At 50.7% G+C, this 24,936-nt stretch overlaps 1 protein-coding gene across 9 annotated transcripts in view; it reads left to right on the top strand.

Moving 5' to 3' along the window:
• Positions 1 to 24,936, top strand: part of LOC114788215 (zinc finger protein 521-like) — an 83,344-nt gene that overhangs the window by 26,510 nt on the left and 31,898 nt on the right. For 5 of the 9 annotated variants that reach the window (XM_028976545.1, XM_028976544.1, XM_028976539.1 and 2 more), the window contains exons 4-5: positions 15,246 to 18,733; positions 18,816 to 18,900. In XM_028976545.1, the coding sequence (XP_028832378.1) occupies positions 15,602 to 18,733; positions 18,816 to 18,900 (3,217 nt within the window). In that variant the 5' untranslated portion in view covers positions 15,246 to 15,601. The remainder of the gene's footprint in view (positions 1 to 15,245; positions 18,734 to 18,815; positions 18,901 to 24,936) is intronic. The other 4 variants (XM_028976543.1, XM_028976541.1, XM_028976542.1 and 1 more) reach the window with 2 other exon arrangements.

The raw sequence follows: 24,936 nt of genomic DNA, 5'->3' as shown, positions 1-24,936 counted from the left end.
TTGCCGCTGCCATGTTTAAAACACTGGGTCTTCCAGGTAGCTGGGGGTGGGGCTTTTCACTGCAATGCCTGTTGAAGATTGTAGTTTGCCAGCAATTTCCATGAACTGCAAGATGCAAAACTGGAATTCAAGTATCAATACAAGGGCTAATTGTTATTGAAATCGATACAAAAATAAATCGATTGGTATCTGAGAATCGAATACACTGCTAGGAGCAGAATCAAAAAAATTGAGATTGCCTAATACCATAGTGGTAAAACACTACTTTCAGAATAAGGAATAATTTTCCCATTTATTTACAATAACATGCACATATTGAATATATAGGGAGGGCCATTTATATGGATACACCTTAATAAAATGGGAATGGTTGGTGACATTGAACACATTTTATAAGTGGTCCGAAACTTGTAAATAACTCATGAAAGAATAAAGTTACGTTAAAACCATTTTTTTGTGAAATTACCAATAAATTTGATGTCACATGACCCTCTTCCAATTGAAAAAAACAAAAGTTGGATCCAAGATGACCGACTTCAAAATGGCCACTATGGTCACTATGATCTTGAAAAGTTTGCCCCCTCACATATACTAATGTGCCACAAACAGGACGTTAATATCACCAACCATTATCCACATAAATGGCCCACCCTGGATATAGAGGCCTGAAGACCCAGGTTCCAATCCCGCTTACTGCCATTGTGTCCTGGCGCAAGACAAGACTGTCCCCTGTAACTACTGATTGTAAGTCGCTCTGGATAAGGGTGTCTGATAAATGCCATAAATGTAAATGTATTTTCTATAAGGGTTAGCTCCTAAGGAGCTACTCCATTTCTTCCTGTGACTTTGGCTCATACAGGTGCTCTGTATTTGCCTTACAATTTTCTATCTGCACTATTGTTATTTTTGATCAAGAGCATTGTAGGAAGGAAGAGACTGAGAAGATCCTGAGAAAATTCCAAAATTTTCAAGGAGGATTCAAAATCCTCATCCTTCATACGATCATGCATGGTTGTGTATCCAAGTGAGGTGTCCCATGTCCGTCTTCTGAGGTTTGAGAGAGGAGCTTGGTGTCTGGGGTGTGAAGTTACTCAGTGAAGTCACTGCTTTGGTTTCACCATGCATGTCTTTTGCATTGGCTTCAAGTCTATTCAGTTTCATGAGCCATGAGCCATAGCTCCAACCAACTGGCCTCGGCTGTGTTGGCTCCGAATTGCTTTCTTAGACCGTACTTTAAAATTAATATATTACATGAATACTTAACAATGAAGGATAATTGTTTGCCATGATCCATTTTGGAAAGTTTAGCTAATGTAACATAAAATTGGTTTATTTCACAGTTTTACCCAGATGCACAACTTGAGAGAGGCTGTGGTGACATTTCAGTGAACTCTGACCGTTTGCTCCTTACACAACCTCCTTACACAGAGGACACAGCAGTTGCTGGTTGCATCAAATGTAAAACTAAATCAAAAAGACTGGTTCTTAAAATCAAGACCTTTTATTATGGACCAGCCCAAACCTCTTTACCATCTTGCTTTCTACTTGCTTGTTCGAAAAACATCTGCACATACAGTATCTGACTATTAACATGTGTTAAAAGAAATAAGTTTCATTCATTAATTACTCCGGTTATTAGTATTGTTGTTCTGTTGTACAGGTTGTTGCTGTCAGTGGAATGTGGGTGGAGTAGAAGTAGGCGGCCATTTTACTCTGCTTTCACCACGTTAAGGATTAAGGATTTACCCCCAGGATGTGGTTCACTTGGACCTCAGCTGAGAGCCCCAACGCAGCCTTTTAGGCAGGCTGAGCGCGTGCTGAAAGTCATTATGCCGCCAATCGACATTCACCTTTCCTATTTACCTGCACACTGCCTGCGATGGGGGATCATTAGTCGGGAAGCATCAGAATGTGGTCAGCGGCCTCTTCCACCCGCGAGGTCATCGGCTTCAATCGTCTCCAAAGCCCCCCCATCCATCCATAAACACGTCAGGGCGGTCCTCTCCGCATACGGTTTGGATGGGGTTGGACTGTAGACTAATGTTTGGTGCTTCCAGAATGTAACTGAGATGTTAAAGTAACATAAAAGACATAATTTTTTAATATGTCAAGGAGCCCTTCTCGCTTTCCATCCATTCATCCATTCATCCATCCCCATCTTTAGTCTTTAATTACCTCTTTTTCATTAATTAGTCCCCTCTGTTCTTAATTAGCTTTGCTCTCCTTTTAACGTCTGCATCGTCCTGGAGCTGCTCTGTTATTTTATTCAAATTTTTTTTATTATTATTCGTTCTGCGTATCTGTTCTTCATCTGTGCGCCTGGCCTTTACTTTCCTCTTTTCCCCACATTGCATTCCTCTTCATTTCCGTCTCTGTCTGCCCCCCCCCCCCCCCCCCCCCCCCCCCCCCCCCCCCCCCCCCCCCCCTCCCGGTATGTTGTGTGTGTGTGTGTGGTGTGTGTGTGTGTGTGTGTTGTGTGGAGTGATTTTACCCAGACACGCAGGGCTCAGGGTAAAGTAGGGTCCCTCGGGAGTGCGCTCTGCAGCCCGCAGGTCCTCGCCACCATGAATACATTATGATCCCCATTTCCATTCTGTTGCCACGGCAGCACTTTCACCGCCGCCAGGCGACAGAGACGTTACCGCGCCGATGCCCTGATAGGAGCGTCTGATCGTATCCTACATTCCCAGCTTTTCTGGTTGGTCTGCGCTTGTTGCATCTCCAGGCGGCCATTTTTCCTCCCCGAACCACGTGCAGACCGACAGACACGCAGTTCTCCCGCGGTCGGATTAAAATGGTCTCCCACCCCCCACCCCCAAAAAAAAAGGCCACGGGCTGCGGGTCCGTCCACATCGTCCCCGCTGTTCTGCCGGCAGCTCAGGTGGAGGAGGCGGCGCAGGAAGCGGCGTCCCTGGAAATGGCCGGCCGCGGTGCACGCGCCCAACACTTCACTGAGCAATCTGTCAACATGTCAGCAACACATGTTTTGTAAAAAGCCTCCGGTGGGGGCCGTGGGGGCCGGGGGGAGGCGCGGCTCCGCCAGACCAGAGAGGAAGTGCTGCTCCCCGGAATGCAGTGGATTTTCTATTGCCGGCGTTCCGTCCCGCGGGACTGCCCCCCCCCCCTCCTCGACTGCACTTCAGAAATTTGAACGGGGGGGGGGGCTCAGGCAGGAAGGGGGGGGGGCTTCTCTTTTTCTCCGAGCGGCTGAAATTGTGGAGGTGCATTGTGGCAGGTCCCCGAGCGGCCTTTTCTAATACCTGAGTTTCTGGAGGAGCTGGAAATTACCGGCGGCCACCCCCGGGGAGGGCTTTATCCACACCAGGAAGGAGCGCCGCTCACCGGGGGGAGGGGGGGGGGGGGCTTTAATGCACGGCAGAAATAAAAGAATCTCGGGGAGACGGGGAGACAGAGAGATGCCGTTTCTTTTTTGTTTCTCTCTCTCTCTCTCTCTCTCTCTCTCCACCCCCTGGTCCCCGGCAGCCCGGCTCTCCGGTGGTGGGTGGGTGGGTGAGTGAGTGAGTGAGTGAGTGAGTGGGGAGGCTTCACTTGAAGGGCCCTCGTTTAATAAACTTTCCGAGGAGGCCGGCGGAGCCGACAGCCAGACAAATACCCCAGTGTGTTGCCTTTCGTCCGAGCCGCTGCTTTTTCTTCTGTTCGTGCAAATTTGATTTCTCCCTGTGCTCTGTGTGTGTGTGTGTGTGTGTGTGTGTGTGTGTGTGTGTGTGTGTGTGTGTGCGCGCGCGCTGCTGCTGCTCCGTGTCAGTGCCTCTCACTCACCCACCCCTCTCCATCCCTCCATCCATCCCTCCCTCCCTTCATTGTTTATCTCCCCTACTTTTAAGCCGCCGCTCCGTTCCCATTCCGCTCTCTCTCCTCCGTCTCTTCGGTGTCCGCCGCCTTTGTCTCCCCGCGTGGTTATTATTATTATTTTTCTCCTCCCGCCACGCGTTGCCATGGCGCGGGCGGGCCGCCGCGGCGGAGATTAGCCGCATTGTTCACCTGCACGTCGGTGGAGCGCAGCAGGCGCGGCTCACGCGGCCGCCATCGCAGCGCCATTTGCCGCCCTGATTATCTGCTTCCAGGTCGCGGTGTCGGTCTCTTTTCGTTTTTTTTTTTTTTTTTGTATTAAATCGCCGCTGATGGTGTCGTGCCAAACGATCCTCCTCTTCCCGCGTTCCCCCCCTCAACGTGCCGCTTTCGCCCTGTTTGCCCCTCACCTTTACCACGCCGGAGCAGACGGAGTTCGGTATTCAGGCCGGATCCTGCTCGTCTCAGACCTTCCGAGTTTACACTGACCCCACACACACACACAGACACACACACACACAGACTTATTTTTAATGTTCATGGATGATTCATCATGTCTTTTTTCATAACCTGAAAAACAAGACGCGCTGCCGTTCCGCCGGCTCTCCGCGATCGGTAAATAATTCAGCTGCTTCCTGTGCGAGGGCCCGGCCTTAATAGGAATGCCGTACCTGTAGCGCGGAATAAACAAGTCCGGAGCGCCAGGGAGTCGGAGGGATTTGGACTCCGGGCGAGCGCCGGATATAAGTGCTTCTCGGCCGAAAGCCGGGGAGCCCGACCGGCCGCATTAATTAAGCCCTGCAGAATAAAGGGCGGCCGGGGCCCGCAGGAGGCGCGGCCCCGCGGCATCCTAATCGGCCGGCCGGCATCCATCACGCGGGACGGGGGCCTGATTTCCCAGGGGGCCGCGCGGCACCTTTGCTCCCGTCCCCCTAATGAAGACACTAACTGCTGCAGAGGGCCCCGGCCCTGTCCAGGTCTCGCGAGGTCCCCCGCGTCTCCCTCTGGTTCTGTCTGCGTGTGTGAGGAAGCTCCCGTCGGAACGCCACGAACTCTCCTTCCTTCCTCGGACCGCGAAAGACGCTCTTCTCCGGGCCTCATTTCCCAGCATGACACAAGGCGTCCTGAGGAATAAAAACCTCCGCTACCGTGGAGATATGTGGAGGGACGAGGTGGAGGGACGAGGTGGAGGGACGAGGGAGGTCAGGCCGACCTGCCGGCGAGGGGTCGTCGAGGCGCGGCTTAACGGCAGCCCACAAACGCGCTTTACGCGCAGACGCGTAAAACGGCAGTCGACGCGCCATTAGCGCGCAGTAAAAAAATAATTAGAGCGGGCCGGTAATTACGTCCAGAGGGGACGCAGATCAGACGGGGTCCAAAATAAATAAATAAGGAGCGGCACACGCCCATGGCCCTGCGACCGAGGGTCCTCTCTCCCACCTACCCATCTGTCCCACCCGTCCCCGAGTCCTGCCCGCCCGCCTCGGCGGAGCGAGGATGAAGACGTCGCCTCGTCCGGAGTGTATTACCGTGGTGATGGAGGAGGAGGACGGGGAGGAGGACATCTGCAGCCTGTCTCCCGCAAAAGCCCGCTCACTTTCTGGCACCTGCGGCGGGAGAATGAAAAGTAGCCTACAAAATACTTGCTGGAGTTTACCTCTCACGCACCTGTGTGTGTGTATTGTATAAGTCTGTGTGTGTGTGTGTGTGTGTGTGTGTGTATGTGTGTGTATTGTATAAGTGTGTGTGTGTGTGTATCTGTGTGTATCTCTGTGTGTATGTATCTGTATGTGTGTATTGTATAAGTCTGTGTGTGTGAATATATGTGTGTGTATTGTATAAGTGTGTGTGTGTATCAGTGTGTATCTCTGTGTGTATGTATCTGTATGTGTGTATTGTATAAGTCTGTGTGTGTATATATGTGTGTGTATTGTATAAGTGTGTGTGTGTATCAGTGTGTATCTCTGTGTGTATGTATCTGTATGTGTGTATTGTATAAGTCTGTGTGTGTGTATATATGTGTGTGTATTGTATAAGTGTGTGTGTGTATCAGTGTGTATCTCTGTGTGTATGTATCTGTATGTGTGTATTGTATAATTCTGTGTGTGTGTATATATGTGTGTGTATTGTATAAGTGTGTGTATGTGTGTGTGTGTGTGTGTGTGTGCGCGCACGGCATGGATAATTATTAATGAATGCTCTGTCTGTCTGTCGGGCTCGGCAGTGGAAGGGCAGGAAATGTTGACATCTCAGACAGGGAGGCGTGAACAAGTCCACCGTCTTGCTCGGGACGTCTCTCGCTCCGCACCGGCCCGGCCGTCCCGGTAGTGACAGGGTGAGGCTTGACGTGGAAATCAGACTGCTGCTATGCGGCATTAATCAGGCGCGGGTGAGGGGTCAGCCTTCCGCGGTGAATGCTGATGCGCCTCTCGGCGCTCTCCTGCGGACGCCCTGGACGCGGTTGGGACGGCCAGACTGGTGCTCGGAATTTGACCGGTTTGAGCGGGTCACGGGGCTGAAGGCTCCGCCGCTCTAATCGTGGTTGTTCTGATAAAAACCTGCACCCTCCTAGCCAGGGGGTGTAGAGTTTAATCGCATAATCGACGCATTGCGATGCAGACGAGGACGATTCTGCATCGATTCAGTGCGCGACATAATCGATTACATCATCACGACGTTGCTTGGTGATTTTCTGGTGGCGGTATAAAAATTCCCATTACATTTACAGCCTTATCCAGAGCGACTTACAGAGCGTAGTTATTCTCGTTGGACCTTGACCGCCACGCCGCGTGACATATTTTCGAGCGACCAGTAGAATCCAAGCGGGCTACTTCAACACACACACACGAAGCGGGGATGGAGAAAAGTTGCTTCTAGGAGCCTCTACGACATAGAAAAACACGCATATTCCACGTTCCGTATGAAGGCGGCTTTACAGAAAGACGCTCTGCGTTCAGTCCGCGCTCACCTGACTGCACGGACGTCTGCGCCAGCCATTTTTCTGCCGTTTGTGGCTTCAGGTTGCAACGGTTTGATTGGTGTGGTGGAGGAATACCTGGTGAAGCATGCAGAGAAATGTGTGCATGAAATGTGCATGTACGACTGATACAAGGTGAGCGAGGACTAAACTCAGTTTTTCTGTTCATTTTAGCAAATCAAAGTGTCCACACAGCAATTTCAACACAAGTGATGTGAAAGTGAAGTGATTGTCATTGTGAAACGCTGCAGCACAGCACATGTTGACACAATGAAAAGTGTCCTCTGCTCTTAACCATCACCCTTGATATCGAGGCATTGATAATCGGAATTGATTTGAATCGTGAGACCAGTGAAGGTTTACACCTCTACTTCTAGCTGGGAGTGGGCCATATACTCTATATATCCCGGCTTGTTTCATACAAATGCACTATATCGTGCCCATCGAGTATTAAACTTAATCTTATTATTAAACAGACAGCATGTACTCTGCTTTTCGATGTTCGATTCTCTGCCCGTTAAAGCCGACGGCTCCACACTTTGTCCATCCAGAAGTCTCCTTGCGCATACGTGTCTTCCCTCTCGCTGTCGCTGAAAGATGATACAGTTGAATTAAATCGTTCTAGTCAACCTCTCCTCCATCTTGGTTTGAGAGCCCACTTCCATGCCTTGTTTCTATTGGTCGTGAGGTCAAAGTTCAGCAAGATTCATGGATGGGTTCCAGAGCACAGCGCCTTGCATGCTGCATTCGACCCGCAACCGGCTCAACAGCGGAGGGAAGCGAATCCGTGGAGAGAATTGAGAGCCCACGCCATTTCAGAGACAAGGAAAATCTTTAAACTTTGTTTTTAATTCTTCACATTGGTTTCATTTTATTCAATACATGTCAGAATTTAGCATTTTTACAGTTTATTTAGAGACAGGAATTTAGATGAAATTTCAAAGCATCAAGACACATTTATCATGCATTGTGATTATTGTTTTCAGGCCATATTGCTATGTCTAACACAACATGTACAGATTGAGGAGTGTTGATTGATTTTATTCCATCAACAGTGGCACCGAGACAGTGATTTCTGGTTGTGAGATGAGAATTATGGTCAGTGGTTTGATGTGTTGTCCAGTTGGTACCAGGTTGTGGCCCAGAGTTTTAATGTTGGCCACCTCTGGTTTGTAGAAGTTGGGAATTACTGCTGTTATGGCTGTAAATGCGCCGCAGATCTGAAATCAGGGGACAGGATGTATCAGGAAATGGCCGGGCTGTTGTGAGTAATCAGCCCGTGCGTTTGTGTCCTCTACCGCCACAGCCTGTCGCTCTCACCCCGCTGTGGCCGGGGAAGTGGAGAGGCGAGGGGGGCGGCGGGGGTCTGAGCCGAGGGACAGATTGCCCCCACCCAGAGGGCCACAGGGTACGCCGGGCCAGCCAAGGCCCCGGGTGGAGCTGCCTTCCTGTTTGCTCTGCCACACCTGAGCTGGTTACCTCACATACACACACTCGCACATACACAGCGCAATATCAGTCCACAGAGGCCAGTCTGAGCCTGACATTTTTATTTCTGTTTTGTCTTCATGTAACGTTTACAGCAATTTAATGAATCATCAGCACACATAATTATGAATGAGTAGTTTTTAAAAAATTCTGTAGCCATTGTTCTTCCTCTCTGTGCACACAATCCTGTACACCCAAGGTCTGCTGACGGAACAGCGCCTGGAAGTGTGTCTGGTGTCCGCCTTTCTGTGAGGGTGTAAGGCATGACTGACTGTCCTACTTTCCCTCCCGCAGCCCTTCATTTGTCTGACTTTCCTGGGCAGCCACCAGCGCGCTGTGATTTCTGGGATGATGACCAAACGCTGCTGTCTGAGCTGGGGGACGGGCGTAATGTGGACAAAGCGGCCGGTGGCCGGCCACTCCCTTCCCTACAGAGCGAGGGGGAGAGATTAAAATGAAAGTGAACAAAACAAACAGTTCAGAATTATGAATGCCACTTTTAGAAATGGATAGCCTATGTAAGGTGTGTGTGTGTGTGTGCGTGTGTGTGTTTGTGTGTGTGTATATATACACATTTTGACCCAGTCGGTCACATTCAGCCTGACTGTACAGGAAGTGCTGGTCCCCCTGTGGCCGTCTCCAGTGGCGTTTTGATTGATCTGTGTCAAGGGGACTGACATTTGGCTGTGATGAGTAAAGAAGTGTATTGTATTTGCTTGGGGGGAGGATAAGGAAAGGGGAAGGGGTGATGAAGAAAAGTGAGAATTTTGTGAGTGAATCAATTGAGATCATCTGACTCACTGAAAGCTACTACATTCAAATTCTATTAGCATTAATATAGAATATTTAATATCGAATATTTTCTTAAAAAGCTGAATAGCATTTCACTTGTAATTGGTCAACAACAATCTTTAGCTTGGTGGTAGCTTGGTGTAGTGGTGGCTTAGCGGTTAAGGAAGCGGCCCTGTAATCAGAAGGTTGCCGGTTCGAATCCCAATCCCCCAAGGTGCCATTGAGTAAAAGTACCATCCTCACACGCTGCTCCCTGTCATGGCTGCCCACTGCTCACCAAGGGTGATGGTTAAAAGCAGAGGACACGTTTCGTTGTGTCACCGTGTGCTGTGCTGCAGTGTTTCAGAATGACAATCACTTCCCTTTACTATCAAGTAGCATCCATATGAATGAAGGACCCGAGGTTTCTAAGTATCATACTGCCTTGCCTTCCCAAAATGCATCATGTTGCCATGTCCTCCCCATGTCCGCAACGCACACCCACCAAGTCATCAAATGTGACTCACCAGAAGAGGTGTGAACCTTCACTGATCTCACAATTCGATTTGAATCGATTACGATTATCAACGCCTTGATAATTGATGAATCACGATGCATCCCATACGCTTTCTACATTACATCACATGAGGTTTTTAAATACGTGAGTCTGGGTCTCAGTTCACCCGTGTGGATGCTTTGATTTGCTCCAATGACAGGAAAGCGATCGCCGTTCAGTCAAATTCCCACTGAAGCTAAACAGTGACGAGTGTTAAACAGTTTCAAGCAAACACCAGTGAAACGGCAAATAAATGCAGCTCCAAAGCGCAGCCAAATCTGTGTATGGTGTTCAGAGGCATTCATTTTGAGCATTAACGTAGATCGTGATGCATCGATTACGAGATTAAATTCAGCACCCCTGCTCACCAGGCCAGGACTGTAGTCCTGACTGTAGTCCTGCACTGTAGTCCTCTTCTGATGCTCACATGCCCATTGAAGGCACTTTTGCCGTTGCCCATTCAATGGTTCTCCATCCCTGGACCACTTTTGGTATGTGGTGACCCCTCATACATCTAGCCAGTCACTCAAATCCGTAGTAATCAGGCGAATCCGAAACCCCTGCTTATCTTGGAGGGCTTTCCTGCAGCAGTGGATCTCTGTCAATGTGAGACACTCCGGCTTCAGCCTCTCCAGCGACCGAGAGTGATCACCTCAGAAGAAACCTGCCCTCTGATCCGGGGCTCGACTCTGTGCCGGAGGTGACATCGCGCCGCTCAGACGCGGCTGCAGAAACTGAGGTGCTTCGCGGCGACACATCAGCTCTCCTGGGGGACATGCAGAGCGTCTGAAGGATTCAGTTCTGCCAGCGCTAGCCGCGGTCACACCAGACAAGCTGACCGTCGCTTTTAACTTAATGAATCAACACAACGACAAAAAAAAAAGTACATTTGCGCAGATATACAACAGTTTTTAATCCACGTACTCCACGTAACTGATGACGATGGACGGGGAGAGAGTTATCACACGTCCCTTCTCAGTCCAGGCTTTCCAAACTTCACACGGTAGTCTACCATTGAACTGGTGATTTGAAGAATCAGGTTCTTGACTTCCAATTAGTCTCATGCTTTTAATAGCCAGATAGTGTTTCCATGGCCCAGTGAGAGATCTTTTTAGTTGGTCCCCGTCCAATAATCGTGCGTCATGGTTCTGGATTGAATTATTATGGCCACTATTTATAGAAATTTATAGAAATTTTATATAGTCTTTTACGCATTGAAATAGTTCTGATCCAGCTCACCTTGGTTGGTTCCCATCCAGATATTTTAGGGCATAATAACAATATGATGAAGGGAAATATCTGATAATGTCCCGCTGCTGCCGATTTTTAATAGGCTCATTTTAATTAGCGGCGAGAAGTATTGGTGTTAAAAAATACTGGTTGGCTCTGAGCAGGTCCCAGGTATTCTGCCACCGCAAATGTGATTTTTCTAACACGTTCGGCCGAGGACTTTCACAAACTTTGGTGGTGCCAGCGAGTGAATGGGAGCGGTTCGGATGGACACACTTTCCTCTTAATGTGCCAGTCTTCACAGCCCGCTCACAGACGAGAGGTGCTACATTCACCTGAACTTTCACATCCTTACAGCTCCAATCGGAGCCCCGAAAACAAGCCCCTTCCTTCCTGTGGCGGCAATTAGCACCGTACCATGCCGCAGTACCTCCGCGTTCCCTCGTTATCTCTATATACACCACTACCTGTTCCTTCCTCTCTCTGGCTCACTTCTCCACGTCGCTCCTGTTCTTTTGTTACGAGTCAAGCACCCTCGCCATGGAAACGTCCACTTCAACGTTGGACTTGTTAGTCGGAGGTCACATTGCTTTGCTTTCTTCTCCCTGTCTGCACGATAGATTTAGCTGTGGGTCTCGGTTTGGGTAGAGATTGCAGGGGATCTACACAATTTCATCTGCACCGAGGTTACCAAAACTGATATTTGTTGACATTAAAGATCTAAAATCCCAATAATCAAAACCCTGTATAACGCTGTAGGTGTAAAAACAGTGTAAAACAGGGAGAATATGGACAAAACAAATGCTGTTCATTTTTATTAGCAAAAAAAGGTTTGTAATTTTGTTCCTTTAATGCGTGTGTGTGGGAAGGATTTGGGGTTGGTGGGTCCTAGCTTGTCTTCAGGGGAAAAACCGGTTGGCAACCACTGGGTTAGAGGGATGGTGCTGACGGCAGGATGTGACCTGGAGAACTTGTGATGATGTACCTGTGCTCCAGGTATCCAGCTGTTTCAGTTGGAATCTACTTTATTCTGTGACCAATACAGTGACGTTAACAGTAAGCAGAGTCACGCCGGCCTTACGACCGGTTCAAGGGTTTCGTGGTGTTTTTTGCGAGAAGTGGCAGGTTGCTGCTTAGTTTTCACTCTTCATCCCAGGCCCCGCAAGCCATGGTTAATGCAGTCCAAATAGCACCAAGAAAAGCCTCCTCTGAATGACAGCGGCGGCTCCCCTAACAGCCTATTAAAGGTTCAGCCTAGATGCCGCCGTCATAAGCCAGGCCCAACGGGAATAAACGTGGCTGCCCCTAATTTTTCTGATCAATCAAGTTATTTAGTAATAATTTGAAATGAGTTAACATGTTGTGTTTAATTGTGTGTTCCATGACAATTGTCTGATTGTGCAATAGTTTAAAGTTATAACATTCAGTCTTAAGAAATGACCAAAATATTTAGAAAATGTAATAAAAAAAAATAAATGCAATTCATCGACCTGATTAATCATCCTACCATGCATGAAAAAAAATACACCAGGGGGCTGTGGAGGCAGCGGCTGGGGCAGCGGTGGCCTAGCAGTTAATCAGAAGGTTGCCGGTTCGAATCCCAATCCACCAAGGTGCCACCGAGGTGACACTGAGCATAGCATCGTCCCCTCACACTGCTCTCCGAGCGCCTGTCATGGCTGCACACTGCTCACCAAGGGTGATGGTCAAAAGCAGAGGACACATTTCACTGTGTCGCCGTGTGCTGTTCTGCTGTGTATCACAATGACAATCACTTCACTTTCTTCTACTTTCTAAAGGTGTGTGTGTGTGTGTGTCTGTGTGTCTGTGTGTGTGTGTGTAAGTAAAAAAAAAGATGCACTCCTCAGTTCATAGGAATTTCCACAAGTCTCTTAGCAGAATATCGATGTCTGACACTCGTCCTCACTGGTGAACTCTGTCCTGCCAAAGTCTTGCAGTAAACAGATGTCCCCAGCTGTCCCAGAGCGGCCTGGCAAATGTGCTGCTTTGTTCTGGCCTACAAATATTAAAAAGAAAAAGAGGAGCAGCCGAGAAGCAGCAAAGGAAAGAAGGCGGGAGGGGGAGGAGCTTCAAGATGGAGCTCTTTCTCCTGGCCTCTGACAGGCCTCTGGTTTCGGGGGGTGGGGGGGCTCAGGAAGGCCTTGGCAGCCCAACAAAGGTCGCCCTTCCGCTGCAGGGTGTCGGTTGTCAGGCTCCTGCATCCCCTCTGGCCGAGGCTCAGACAGGGCCGGCGCGCTCCGGCCCCGACCCGCGGGCCGCTGGAAACGTGGCGGCGCTGGTGTTTACTCAGGCCGCTGGGCCGCAGCCATTTCTCCCTCTCGAGCGGAGGAGGGAAAAACACGGCGAGGAAAAAATGAAAACCAGACGCCGTCTCTTTCCTCCGAGGTCCCCCGAGGCCACGGCGCTCTCGTCCACGGGCGCTCGCACACTTCTCGGTGTCTGTGTACGCCGAGAACGGGACCTGGCGGTGAGACAGATCTACTTCATTCAGGACTCTTTTTGTTGTTTGGAGATGGAGAAAGGAGATGGCCATGTTTAGAACCCGTGCACGAGCGCGTTCTACAAACCGGCGCTCTTCTAGCCGTTAAAAAGAGCGGGACTGCAGCAGCCGTGTCCGTGAACCCCACTCTGGCGAGGCCGGGCGGGGCGGGCGCCGTGCCAGGGCCGTCCTTTCAGCGCCCTGAAGAAATAGAGGTGCGACCCCCTGACCCCTTCTGTTTCCTGCAGATAGGACATTTCCCCCGCACCCTCTTCAGAGAGAGGGCACCTCCAGACGTCCAGAATTCAATTTTCCCTCTTCTGACCCATAAATCTCCGCCGTTTCCCCTTGTTTTTCCTGTTCTCCAATCTGACTCACATTTTTCCAAAGGGTAGGGAGCGTCATGATTCGCTTCCACGCGGAAGCTCAGCGCACTTCGGAGTCGGCCGAGGAAGAAGTGTCCAGCAACCTCCTGACCTCCTGGAAGGCGGCCCCCTCTCCCGCGGCAGAGTCACGAGCTTCCTGTTTCAATCTGCAGACGGTTCCTTTAGATAAAGTTGGCGCGGAGGGCGGCGTTGGGGAGGGGCTTTTTCTGACAGTTGTCCAGTTTACCGAGGTCAGGGCCCGCACCTGTCCGTCCTTGGAGCTACCTGGCGGGGCATCCTCTCTTGCTGGCACAGGCCCTGGCACAGGCCGTGCCGAGCGGCTGCCAGGATGCCAGCGTCTTACTGTAGACCGGCCCAGCCCTCCCTGACAGATCAGCACTAGCTTTGATGAACTGTCACCGTGGCACTTTTACATGCATTTTTAATTTCCCTTTTTTCCCTTCTCACGTTGAGCGGAGCTCTCGCAGACAGTGTTGAACGCAGCCACACTGTTCTTCCAGAAGCACCTTTCACCGCTGCTTGTAATTTGTCCTCTGGTTGCCAGAAATATGCCTGCGCTCATCATGATTCATGCCTTCCTGAAGTAAAACTCAGAAAAAGAGGGTTAAAAAAAAGAAAGAAAGAAAGAAAAACAATGTAATTCTAATTATTATAATCTCTTTGTCTTGCACCGGGTCATATTAAGGTCTGTTATTTGCCGAAACAGTTGAAGTGATTGTTGAGGAATAATGGAAATGTTCTCATTCACCTCACGTGGGGCGTCCATCTTAAAGCTGCTTGTAGACCAGCCCTGGGTGGAAATGTCAGCGATTGCTTTTTCGGTCCCAGCAGGTCTAGTAATTACATGGCCACATACAAGGTTAATTGTGGTAAAAGCATTTTCATTTTCTCGTTCTTCCTTCTCCGCCTTAATTACGCACTAAATGACTTATTCAAATGTAACTTTCTTAAAACGACACCCAAAGAGAGGCATTGTTTGTAGTAAGCACATCTCAAGATGAAAAGTTTAAAGTAGTGTGGCAAATTAAAGGCAACGTGTGCTTGACTTTATTCAATGGAAAAACAATACTTTGACAAATAATAAAAATGGTACTAATTTGAACATAAGTGGAGTTCTATGGAAGCGTAATGAATCCATGTGAGAAAAAAAATAATCTGCTCTGATTTTTTCCATCTGAAATAAAAATCCCATTTAGCTTTGTTAAAAGCTTTGGTATAGTAGCATGCCCAATGTGTTTTGATTAATTCAGTTTAATTTTGGATTGGATTCGAGACAATGGGAGAGAGATGCGTCGCCAACAACCCCCCACCCCTGAACCCCTGCTCAAATGTGGTCAAGCCAACCAGTACGGCAGGCTTCATGGATATAAAATGAATTCAGGCTGGTTGCCTGCATCTTCATCAAGCGAAATCGTTAATTCAGAAAAAAAAAAAAAATTTTGATGCTTTATTCCGTTCCACTCATTGGATCTAGTAATTTCAAACATGAGTTATAATCTGCAGGTCTGTGGGTTTTTTTTCATACAGATGCTGGTGACCTTGAGGATGACCCTTCATGTTCCTGGCCAGCATCTTCACCCTCCAGTAAAGACCAGGCATCTCCAGGCCAAGTTGATGAGGATGATTTTGGTGAAGAGGAAGGGGGCTCTGGCCTGCCGTACCCGTGCCAGTTTTGTGACAAGTCGTTCAGCCGCCTCAGCTTCCTGAAGCGCCACGAGCAGGGCCACAGCGACAAACTCCCCTTCAGCTGCACCTTCTGCAGCCGCCTGTTCAAGCACAAGCGCAGCCGAGACCGGCACGTCAAGCTGCACACCGGCGACAAGAAATACCACTGCGGCGAGTGCGATTCGGCATTTTCCCGCAGCGACCACCTGAAGATCCACATGAAGACCCACGCCACCAACAAGCCGCACAAATGCTCTGTGTGCCGCCGCGGCTTCCTGTCCCCCAGTTCCCTCCACAGCCACATGCAGGTGCACGAGCGCGGGAAGGAGGGCGCCGGCATCTCCCGCGCCGACGACTGGAAGCTGAGGGAGACGCGCAAGTGCAGCCGCTGCGAGGAGGGCTTCGACGTTCCCGAGGAGCTGCAGCGGCACATCGCCGAGTGCCACCCGGAGTGCTCCCCGTCCGACGAGGGGGCGCTGGGACCCGGCCTGCAGTGCATCTACTGCCACGAGCCGTTCGGGGACGAAGGGACCCTGCTCAGTCATATCGATCAAGCCCATGGGCGTGACCGAAAGGGACACACCTGCGCGGTCTGCTCCGAGCACTTCCCCTCGGTGGAGGAGATGTACTCGCACATGGACGCGCACCAGCTTCCCGAGTCCAGTAACCACAGCAACAGCCCGTCCCTGCTCACCGTAGGTTACACTTCTGTGTCCAGTACTACCCCGGACTCCAATCTCTCCGTGGACAGCTCCACGATGGTGGACGCGGCTCCGCCCGTTCCTAAAGCGCGTGGGAGGAGGAAGAGGGCGGGCCAGCGCTCTTCGGATGGCGCGGGGAGGGCAGCCAAGCAGCCAAAACTCTCCTACAGTTGCATTTACTGCAGCAAACAGGCCTTCTCCAGCCTGGCAGTTCTGCAGATCCACCTAAAGACCATCCACCTGGACAAGCCTGAGCAGGCCCACACCTGTCACTTCTGCTTGGAGGTGCTTCCCTCTCTTTTCAACCTGAATGAGCACCTGAAGCAGGTTCACCACGCAGAGGAGCCCTCGGCCTTGCTGGCCAGCCAGTCTGACGCCCTTCTTCAGTGCAACTTCTGCCCGGAGATCCTGGGCGACCTCAACGCTTTGCAGGAGCACATCCGCTGCTCCCATGGATTCCCCAGTCCTGTTGCCAAGGAAAGCAACGCTTTCTTCTGTCCCCAGTGCTTCATGGGATTTCTAACCGAGGCCACGCTTGAGGAGCACGTGCGGCAGACCCACTGCGACACGGGCAGCTTGCGCTTTGACTCTCCGTTGGCCGTCAGCTCCAAGGACCCCATAGTGGAGGTGTACTCCTGCTCCTACTGCACCAACTCGCCCATCTTCAACAGTGTTCTGAAGCTGAACAAGCACATCAAGGAGAACCATAAGAACATCCCTCTGGCGCTGAACTACATCAACAACGGAAAGCGTCCCCACAGAGCACTAAGTCCATCTTCTCCTATGTCCATCGACCAGCCCTTTCTCAAACATGGTGGCTCCTCTTCTCGCTCAGCAAGCGAGTTCATCTGCAACCAGTGTGGTGCCAAATACACCAGCCTGGACCTTTTCCAAACACACCTCAAGACCCATTTAGACGGAGTACTGCCCCAGCTCACCTGTCCCCAGTGCAACAAGGACTTCCCCAGTCAGGAGTCCCTGCTCAAACATGTGACCGTCCACTTCACCATCACCTCTACCTACTACATCTGCGAGAGCTGCGACAAGCAGTTCACGTCGGTAGATGATCTTCAGAAGCACCTGCTGGACATGCACACCTTTGTGTTCTTCCGCTGCACTCTCTGCCAGGAGGTTTTTGACTCCAAGGTCTCCACACAGCTTCACCTGGCGGTCAAGCACAGCAACGAGAAGAAGGTGTATCGCTGTACGTCCTGTAACAGGGACTTCCGGCACGAGGCAGACCTGCAGCTGCACGTGAAGCACAGCCACCTGGAGAGCCAGGGCCATGCTCACAGGTGCATCTTCTGTGGAGAGTCGTTCGGGACCGAGGTGGAGCTCCAGTGCCACATCACCACCCACAGCAAGAAGTACAACTGCTGCTTCTGCAGCAAGGCCTTCCATGCCATCGTCCTTCTGGAGAGACACCTGCGCGAGAAGCACTGCGTGTTTGAGGGGAAGTCCCAGAACTGCGGGACAAACGGCGCCGGCGACGCAGCCGGCAAAGAGGACGGCGAGACGCAGGGCCTCCTGAACAACAGCCACGGCGGGGCGGCAGCCGGCGAGTCCCACAACAGCCACGACGGCAGCGAGGAAGACGTGGACACCTCCGAGGTCATGTACAGCTGCGACATCTGCGGGGCCTCCTACACCATGGAATCGCTCCTGACCAACCACCAGCTCCGGGACCACAACATCCGCCCCGGCGACAGCGCCATTCACAAGAGGAAGGCCGAGATGATCAAAGGCAGCCACAAGTGCAACGTCTGCTCCCGCACCTTCTTCTCCGAGGCCGGCCTCCGGGAGCACATGCAGACCCACCTGGGCCCCGTCAAGCACTACATGTGCCCCATCTGCGGGGAGCGCTTCCCCTCGCTGCTCACGCTGACCGAGCACAAGGTCACCCACAGCAAGAGCCTGGACACGGGCAGCTGCCGGATCTGCAAGATGCCGCTGCACAGCGAGGAGGACTTCCTGGAGCACTGTCAGATGCACCCGGACCTGCGCAACTCCCTGACGGGCTTCCGCTGCGTGGTGTGCATGCAGACGGTCACCTCCACCCTGGAGCTGAAGATCCACGGCACCTTCCACATGCAGAAGACCAACAGCCACCCTCCCGCCCGCCACGCCCTGCACCACCAGCCCGGCCAGCACCAGCAGCACCATAAACTCTTCAAGTGCGCCTCCTGCCTGAAGGAGTTCCGCTCCAAGCAGGACCTGGTGAAGCTGGACATCAACGGCCTGCCGTACGGGCTGTGCGCCGCCTGCGTCAGCGCCGCGGGCAGCAAGAGTTCCAGCCCCGCCCTCAACGGCGCCAAGCAGCAGCAGCAGCAGCAGCAGCAGCAGCAGCAGGGGCTGAGTACTGCGCCCGCGTCCACCGCCCCGCCGTGGGGCCAGGGGGAGAGTCTCAGTCCCGGCGAGGCCAAGAGCAAAGGCATCTCCTCTTCATCCTCATCTTCCTCCACGTCATCGGCGGCCGTGGCCAAGGCCCGCTGCTCAAGCTGCGGCGTGAAGTTCGAGTCCGAGGGAGAGCTGCAGGCCCACGTGCAAACAGTGCACCGGGATGCGGCGGGCGAGGGCCAGCTCAGGACCCCCCAGGTGTCCCCGCTGCCCAGAGGGAGCCCATCACAAAGTGAAGAGGTGAGGGGGCATGTACGTATGGTTTCAGGTTGATCAATGGTCTATCGCAGCAATTCGAAATGATTGATCATTCCAAAAATCTTTCTGCACCTAGAAGAAGACCTACCAGTGCATCAAATGTCAGATGGTCTTCTACAGTGAGTGGGACATTCAGGTTCATGTGGCCAATCACATGCTTGGTAAGTGTCACTCATACTATAAACGATACACTATATACTATTTCTGAAAGTTTGGACTTGTACAATGGCCCTGGATCAGACAACACCCTTATCCCGGATAAGAATTCCTGAATTAAAATGAGATTAAGTTACTTTTTTAAACTAAAAAAAGTGATAATTTGAGTTTTGTCACCTCTATCAGCATATATTGGGTGGAAAAAACAACACTTTGTCAAATTCTTAAGATCTCATGTTTTTTTATTTCATGGCATAGTTATAGTGTTTTATAGTTTTTTTTTATGTGGTGGTATTTTATCTTAAAGATATTCAAAGTGCAAACAATTCAGCTATAATTTTACAATTGGTTTGGTTTTAGACTGTAATTTGGATTTAATTACATTTCATGAATTTATCAAAACAAATTATAGAAAGTTTACCCTTGCCTATGCAGTTTTAATACCAAGACATGAATCTGGGGGGCTCATTAACTATACATAACTTATTACTGTTTAAATTAAAATTTTGTAAAAATCTTACAGAGTTGACCTTGGACACAACTTTAAAAAAAGCCACCAATTAAAACAAAAAATATTAGAATGCTGTTCATTTTAGATTTTGATTCAAACAGATATTTTGTTTGCCTTCCTTAAATGTTTGAAGAAATTAATTCTGTTCGGGGACAAGGGTGGTTTCTGCTCCAGGGCAAGTTTAAAAGAGATGAAATTAAAAGGCAGGCCAAAAACTGTATGTATTGTATGTAAATTAATAAGTAATTATTTATCATGGTAGCTTGTAGAGTAGTTTAGCCTCAGTTCTCCCTGTTATCTGAAGGAATGCAGTATTATTCTTGCCACATATGTGCTTATTTTATGGTGCTGCCCTGAAGTAACCTGCATGTGGGTGGTCAGCATGGATGGATGTTACACACATTGTAACAGTGTAAAAATTCCCACACACTCATGGCCACGCAGAAAAAGGAATTCACAGGCACATTGAAACATTCTTGACACCCTTCCTGGATAGGAGGACAATAGGGGAAGTAGAACATGTCCCAGATGAGCTCCGTTTGTTTTTTTTTTTTTTAAATCACGCTGCTTGGCCGTCAGATTTTTGGTTGCAGTCAGCAAACAAGCCTCATCTTGGTGACCCCACACTGATCACCACTCACCCTTATCCAGTAGCTGAGTTCTTCATTATTCAGATGTTCTACCATTGAATGCATCATCTATAAATCAGTCTTGCTTTCACTGACTTGCTTTTGTTTGAACATATTTGACCATAAAAGCTCACCAAGGATTTCACAGTGTGCCGTTCAGTGTAACAAGTAGTCAAAATATGAGTCGAGCTCATATTGTAATTTTGAGGGATGAACTGAGCAGCACATCAAGCCTGTGCCGGGTGTTGAACTGACACCGTGATGATACATTTACATTTACGGCATTTATCACACATCCTTTTCCAGAGACACAATCAGTAGTTACAGGGACAGCCCCCTCCCTGGAGACACTCAGGGTTAAGTGTCTTGCTCAGGGACACAATGGTAGTAAGTGGGATTAGAACCTGAGTCTTCTGGTTCACAGGCGAGCGTGTTACCACCCTACAAAACATAAGTAGAATGTTTTGCCATTAAAAGCACATCAGAATGTGCCAGAAATGAGAACCTCTGTGGCAACAAAACGTATCTTAAAACCCTGGACAAACACCAGGAATCCAACTCCTTGGCCTTTTTTACATTCTGGGTGCATGTTTGGCTGATACCCCGTGGCATCGCAGGATGCGAGCCTTACACGCCGTCTCTACTTGTTTTCGCCGCATTTGTATTCAGGTGGAATAATTGAAAGGAAATTCGAAATTCAAACAGACGCGTCTCCACCGCCAGCGGTACGTGGGTGTCTGCATTCCAGACCCGCCACCTTTATTCATTCATTTATTCTGCTTGTTTGGTGGGTCTTTCATTACGCGGCATTATCTGCTTTCTTCCGTGGGAGCGCGGCGCATTGATCTGGAACCAAACCGCCTCTCTGTTTGGGACGTGCGCCGAGGCGGTGTCGGCAAATTTAAACACGGCGGGCGATTCTTTCAGGAGCGCCTTCGTGTTGCATAAACAGGCTCAGATGGAATTTTTCTACCCCTGTTTGTGTGGGTGTGGGTGGCAGTGGAGTGCGCGTGATTTCTTAAAACCCGACTACGTGTGTGTGTGTGTGTGTGTGTGTGTGTGTGCGTGCTGCTAGAACTCTTTTGATTGTGTACCTGTCATTTGAGGTCTAGACTCACTAGTTGCTTTCTTCTGGGCTCCGGTCAGCTGCTCTTAGCATTAAGGTTCAGAACCTTCAGTAGATCCGGCACGACGATGTTCAGGGTTAAGATCAGAATTCCTTGTGTCTTGGACACCTTGCACTGTAGTGTATTTCCTTGTATAAAAGAGAACTTTCTTCAGGCTTGGCGAGTTGAGCCCGCGTCTCCGGATGCTTCTGTGGAAGTGATCCCAGCGATATTAAAGGGAATATTTGCATATGAAATTGTTGGGAGTCGGCGCCGATCGGCACGGGCCTAATAACCAGGCCAGGCACGGCCATCCCGCCGCAGTCCCTCAATGACAATGGGGGTTAAAACTGGACCGGCCGGCGATTGCCGCACGGCCAGTTCGAGCCAAGAAAGTGCCGGAAAAAAAAAAAAAAAAAAAAGTCCTCATTTGGAAAAAGCTCTAAATACCTTCTCCCCTGAAAAGGGGACACTCGGCCCTTTTAATGGCCATCTGTGGCGGAGAGGGGAGGCTGTGCGGGGTCATCCGCGCTCAGCTGTCGCCGTTATTAGCGTAGGTAATGGGGCAGACGCTGCTCTCTTTAGGGCCGCCGTCACCGACGCACACCGACGGCGCTATTTATAGCCGAGCGTCCAACCCGCAGCCGACCCGACCTGGACGCCGCGCTGCGCCGCGTCGGGCGCCAGCACGTCTTGATGCACGAGCACGGGGGCCCGGACCGGGGAGGCGGCGGAACATTTAACATGATAATCAGACGGAGCGGTCGGAGCGCGCCAGCCACCCAGCGTGCCCCGAGATGAAGGCCCCGCCCCGCGAGGGCCAGATGGACCCCGCCCGCGTTCGCGGTACAGCTGGCCGCTCTGTTCGGGGACCTGATGTGATGCTCCTATCAAGGCGGGGGAAAAAAACCCCGATATCGCCACCGACCAAGGAGCAATTTTACAGCGGAGCAGAAGGCAGCTGGCCCGCTCCTGCGCTCGGAGTTTGCTGGCATGGCGCTCCGACCGGGCCGGGGGGGGGAGGGGATTTACTCCATCTCAGCTGCCGCCAGCGCCATCAAAGCTGTCGCATCTTTTCCTGTCCGTTGAAGGTGTGGGTTTACGGATCTGCTTGTCCTTTAAACAGAGTTCAGAGTTGATTTTGTGGTTTATTAGAATAGGAATATGCAGACAGCTCCTGGGCGTGTCGGTGGAACCGGGAGATAATGACCGAAGCCCCGGTATGAGTTGTGGAGAAGAATGTGAAGGCCTCTCTGACAGATAAGCGGTCGGGTTTCGCCAGCAAGACATCACTTCAGAATGTTCTTCTCTGACAGCAGCGTGACCCCTGACCCTCGGAGCTCCATGGGAACCTGTTTTCCCCTCCTCCGCCCCGCTGCGTCCGAAAGCCGCGGCTGGATTTAAAGAGCCCTGATGCGCGAGACCCCGCCCGCTTTTTAACTCTGAAGGACATCTGTAAACACCAACAAGGCCGGGGAAATTTCCAGAAAGCCCATTTTGGGGGTGACCTCTACCAGGCAGCGCTTTTGGTCCGGTGACAGGGGCCGCGGATCAGCCAAGGCGCGGAGGGGCTCCGGCGGGCCGCGGCGTTGAGGGGGCGGTTCGGGGGGACCGCGGGGGTGCGGGTCACTTGGCCGGGCGCGGCTTTTCGAGCGGAGTCGGAGGGCGGCACATTTGCTGTACAGCTGGCCGCTCTGCGTGAAGCGGCTCCGTGGGCCGTTACCGCGCAGGAGAGGAGCGCGAGGCCCGGTGCCCTGCGCCACCCTGCGCCATGCTGCACCGCTCCCGCCCAGCCCACCACCCACGGGCCGCCTCCTGGCAACCGCGCCCTGCACTGCGCCGGGCAGAGAGCGCGTACGGGAGCGCTGGTGCCGTAGACGATGGCGTGGAGGTCAGAGAAAGGGAAAATATTTGATTGCCTGGCATCACTTTGCTTTTGACATGAGAACAGCCCCGGGTGGGGGATTGACCGCGCGCTGACCAGAGATCCTGCCTCAGTGTTGGCACCCTTCTTGGTTAACACACAACCTGCTTCTGCCTGGGATGGAAGGGGGAGCATCCATAGCAGCTAATGTTACACCGGAGGACTGGGATATAGCAGACATATGGCGTGTGTGTGTGATACGGAATATTACACACAACTGCATATATTCACCGCACTACAGTGAAATATGTCATTTAGAACAGACATAAACAACTCGATATACAGGTCAAAAGTTTAATCATTTAAACATTTACGTACAAGCAGAATCATAAATGAATGAGAAAGGTTTTTCTGATAATTAATTGTGCTTTTAAAGCGACAGTGTTTGGTTAATGAACCCAGTAGTTCCTCTCCACAGGAATGCAGATACTCGGCTGGAGTTTTTACTGCACTCTTGAACGGTAGGTAGTGTAGCTAGCGTGAAGACCTGAAAGGAGGGTGCTACGGTAATCTGGACGTGCGGTTATGACTGCGTTGGCCAAAATACTTTAACCTCCAAAGGTGGCTAATGTGCTCGTAAAAAAAAACGCAACAGCAATATTCTACATTAAAGCACAAATTTAAATGTTTTGTCTTAATTTTAGCAAATGTAGTTTTTCCATCTGTGGCTTTGGTGATCGTACAGGGTTGAGGAGGTACAGCGGTTTTGAGGAATTTGAGAAATTCATCTGGCGGACATGGCAGACCCCTTCTCCTCCCCCACCTCAGAGAGGCGACAGGCAGGGTTGGGAGCATTTCCACGGTTATTAATTGGTGATTAATAACACCTCCGTGTTCGTTAGCACACTCACCTCCTGCTCACTCAAGTGTGCTGCCGTTAATGAGCAATTACACACACCTTCCTGCTCCACACACTCTTACATACAAACGAAACTGTACGTGCTCTAAAACATGCCTAGACACACGCAGAGGACACACACACACACGTACACACGTGTAGAGTTTTATCCCCACTCTATCCCCACATTCACCAACACCGAAGCAACACACTGTAAATGTTAACACCTATACAAATACAACACACCTTTGACCTCCTGAACCCATGCTGGTGCGTCTTGCCATCATGATGTCAGCTTCAGATCTTTGTGAAAGACAGGTGTGAAATAGCCTCTCCATGGACTAGGCTTGCTTTGAGATCTGGAGAATTTGGAGCCCAAGTCAACGCCGCAAACTCGTGAAAGTGATTGTGTGATTGTGAAACCCTGCAGCACAGCACACGGGGAAACAACGAAATGTGTCCTCTGCTTTTAACCACCACCCTTGGTGAGCAGTGGGCAGCCACGAGAGGCGGACCGGGAACCGACCCGGCAACCTTCTGATTACCGCTATGCCACCACTGCCCCTCATTGGTGTGTTCCTTACACCATTTCCATAGCATAAACTTGCTATCACTGCATGAATTATTTTCATTTCTTTATCATTTCACTTTTATTTTCTCCATGGGATTAACATTCATGTTGTGCTTGTCTTCCAAGACTCATTTTTCTTCACAATTTCTAGTGGGTTTGATGTCTCTTGACAGCTCTGCTTTAGTGACGGCTTCTGGTAACCCGTTCCCAGCATGTGTTGAGTCACAATTAAAGATGCGCTCAACACCGCTGATTCCAGGCCCCTCCCACCTCAGGCACAGGACCTGGGAGGGCTGGGGGCTCCAGAGCAAACAGACATTTCTGAGCACACCCCGAAAAGGTCACCCCTCCGAGGGGGCCGTGTGGGGCTCTGCGCAAGAGATGAACCGAGTGACCGGCAAACATCACTCGTCACCGCACAGCATTCAGAGTTCGACACAACAGCCGCGCTGACAGCTGATA

This window comes from Denticeps clupeoides, chromosome 4 (assembly GCF_900700375.1).
Source record: "Denticeps clupeoides chromosome 4, fDenClu1.1, whole genome shotgun sequence".
NCBI classification, from domain to species: Eukaryota; Metazoa; Chordata; class Actinopteri; order Clupeiformes; family Denticipitidae; genus Denticeps; species Denticeps clupeoides.
Note: the sequence above shows the minus strand (reverse complement) of the source record. Positions and strands in the feature narration are given on the sequence as shown.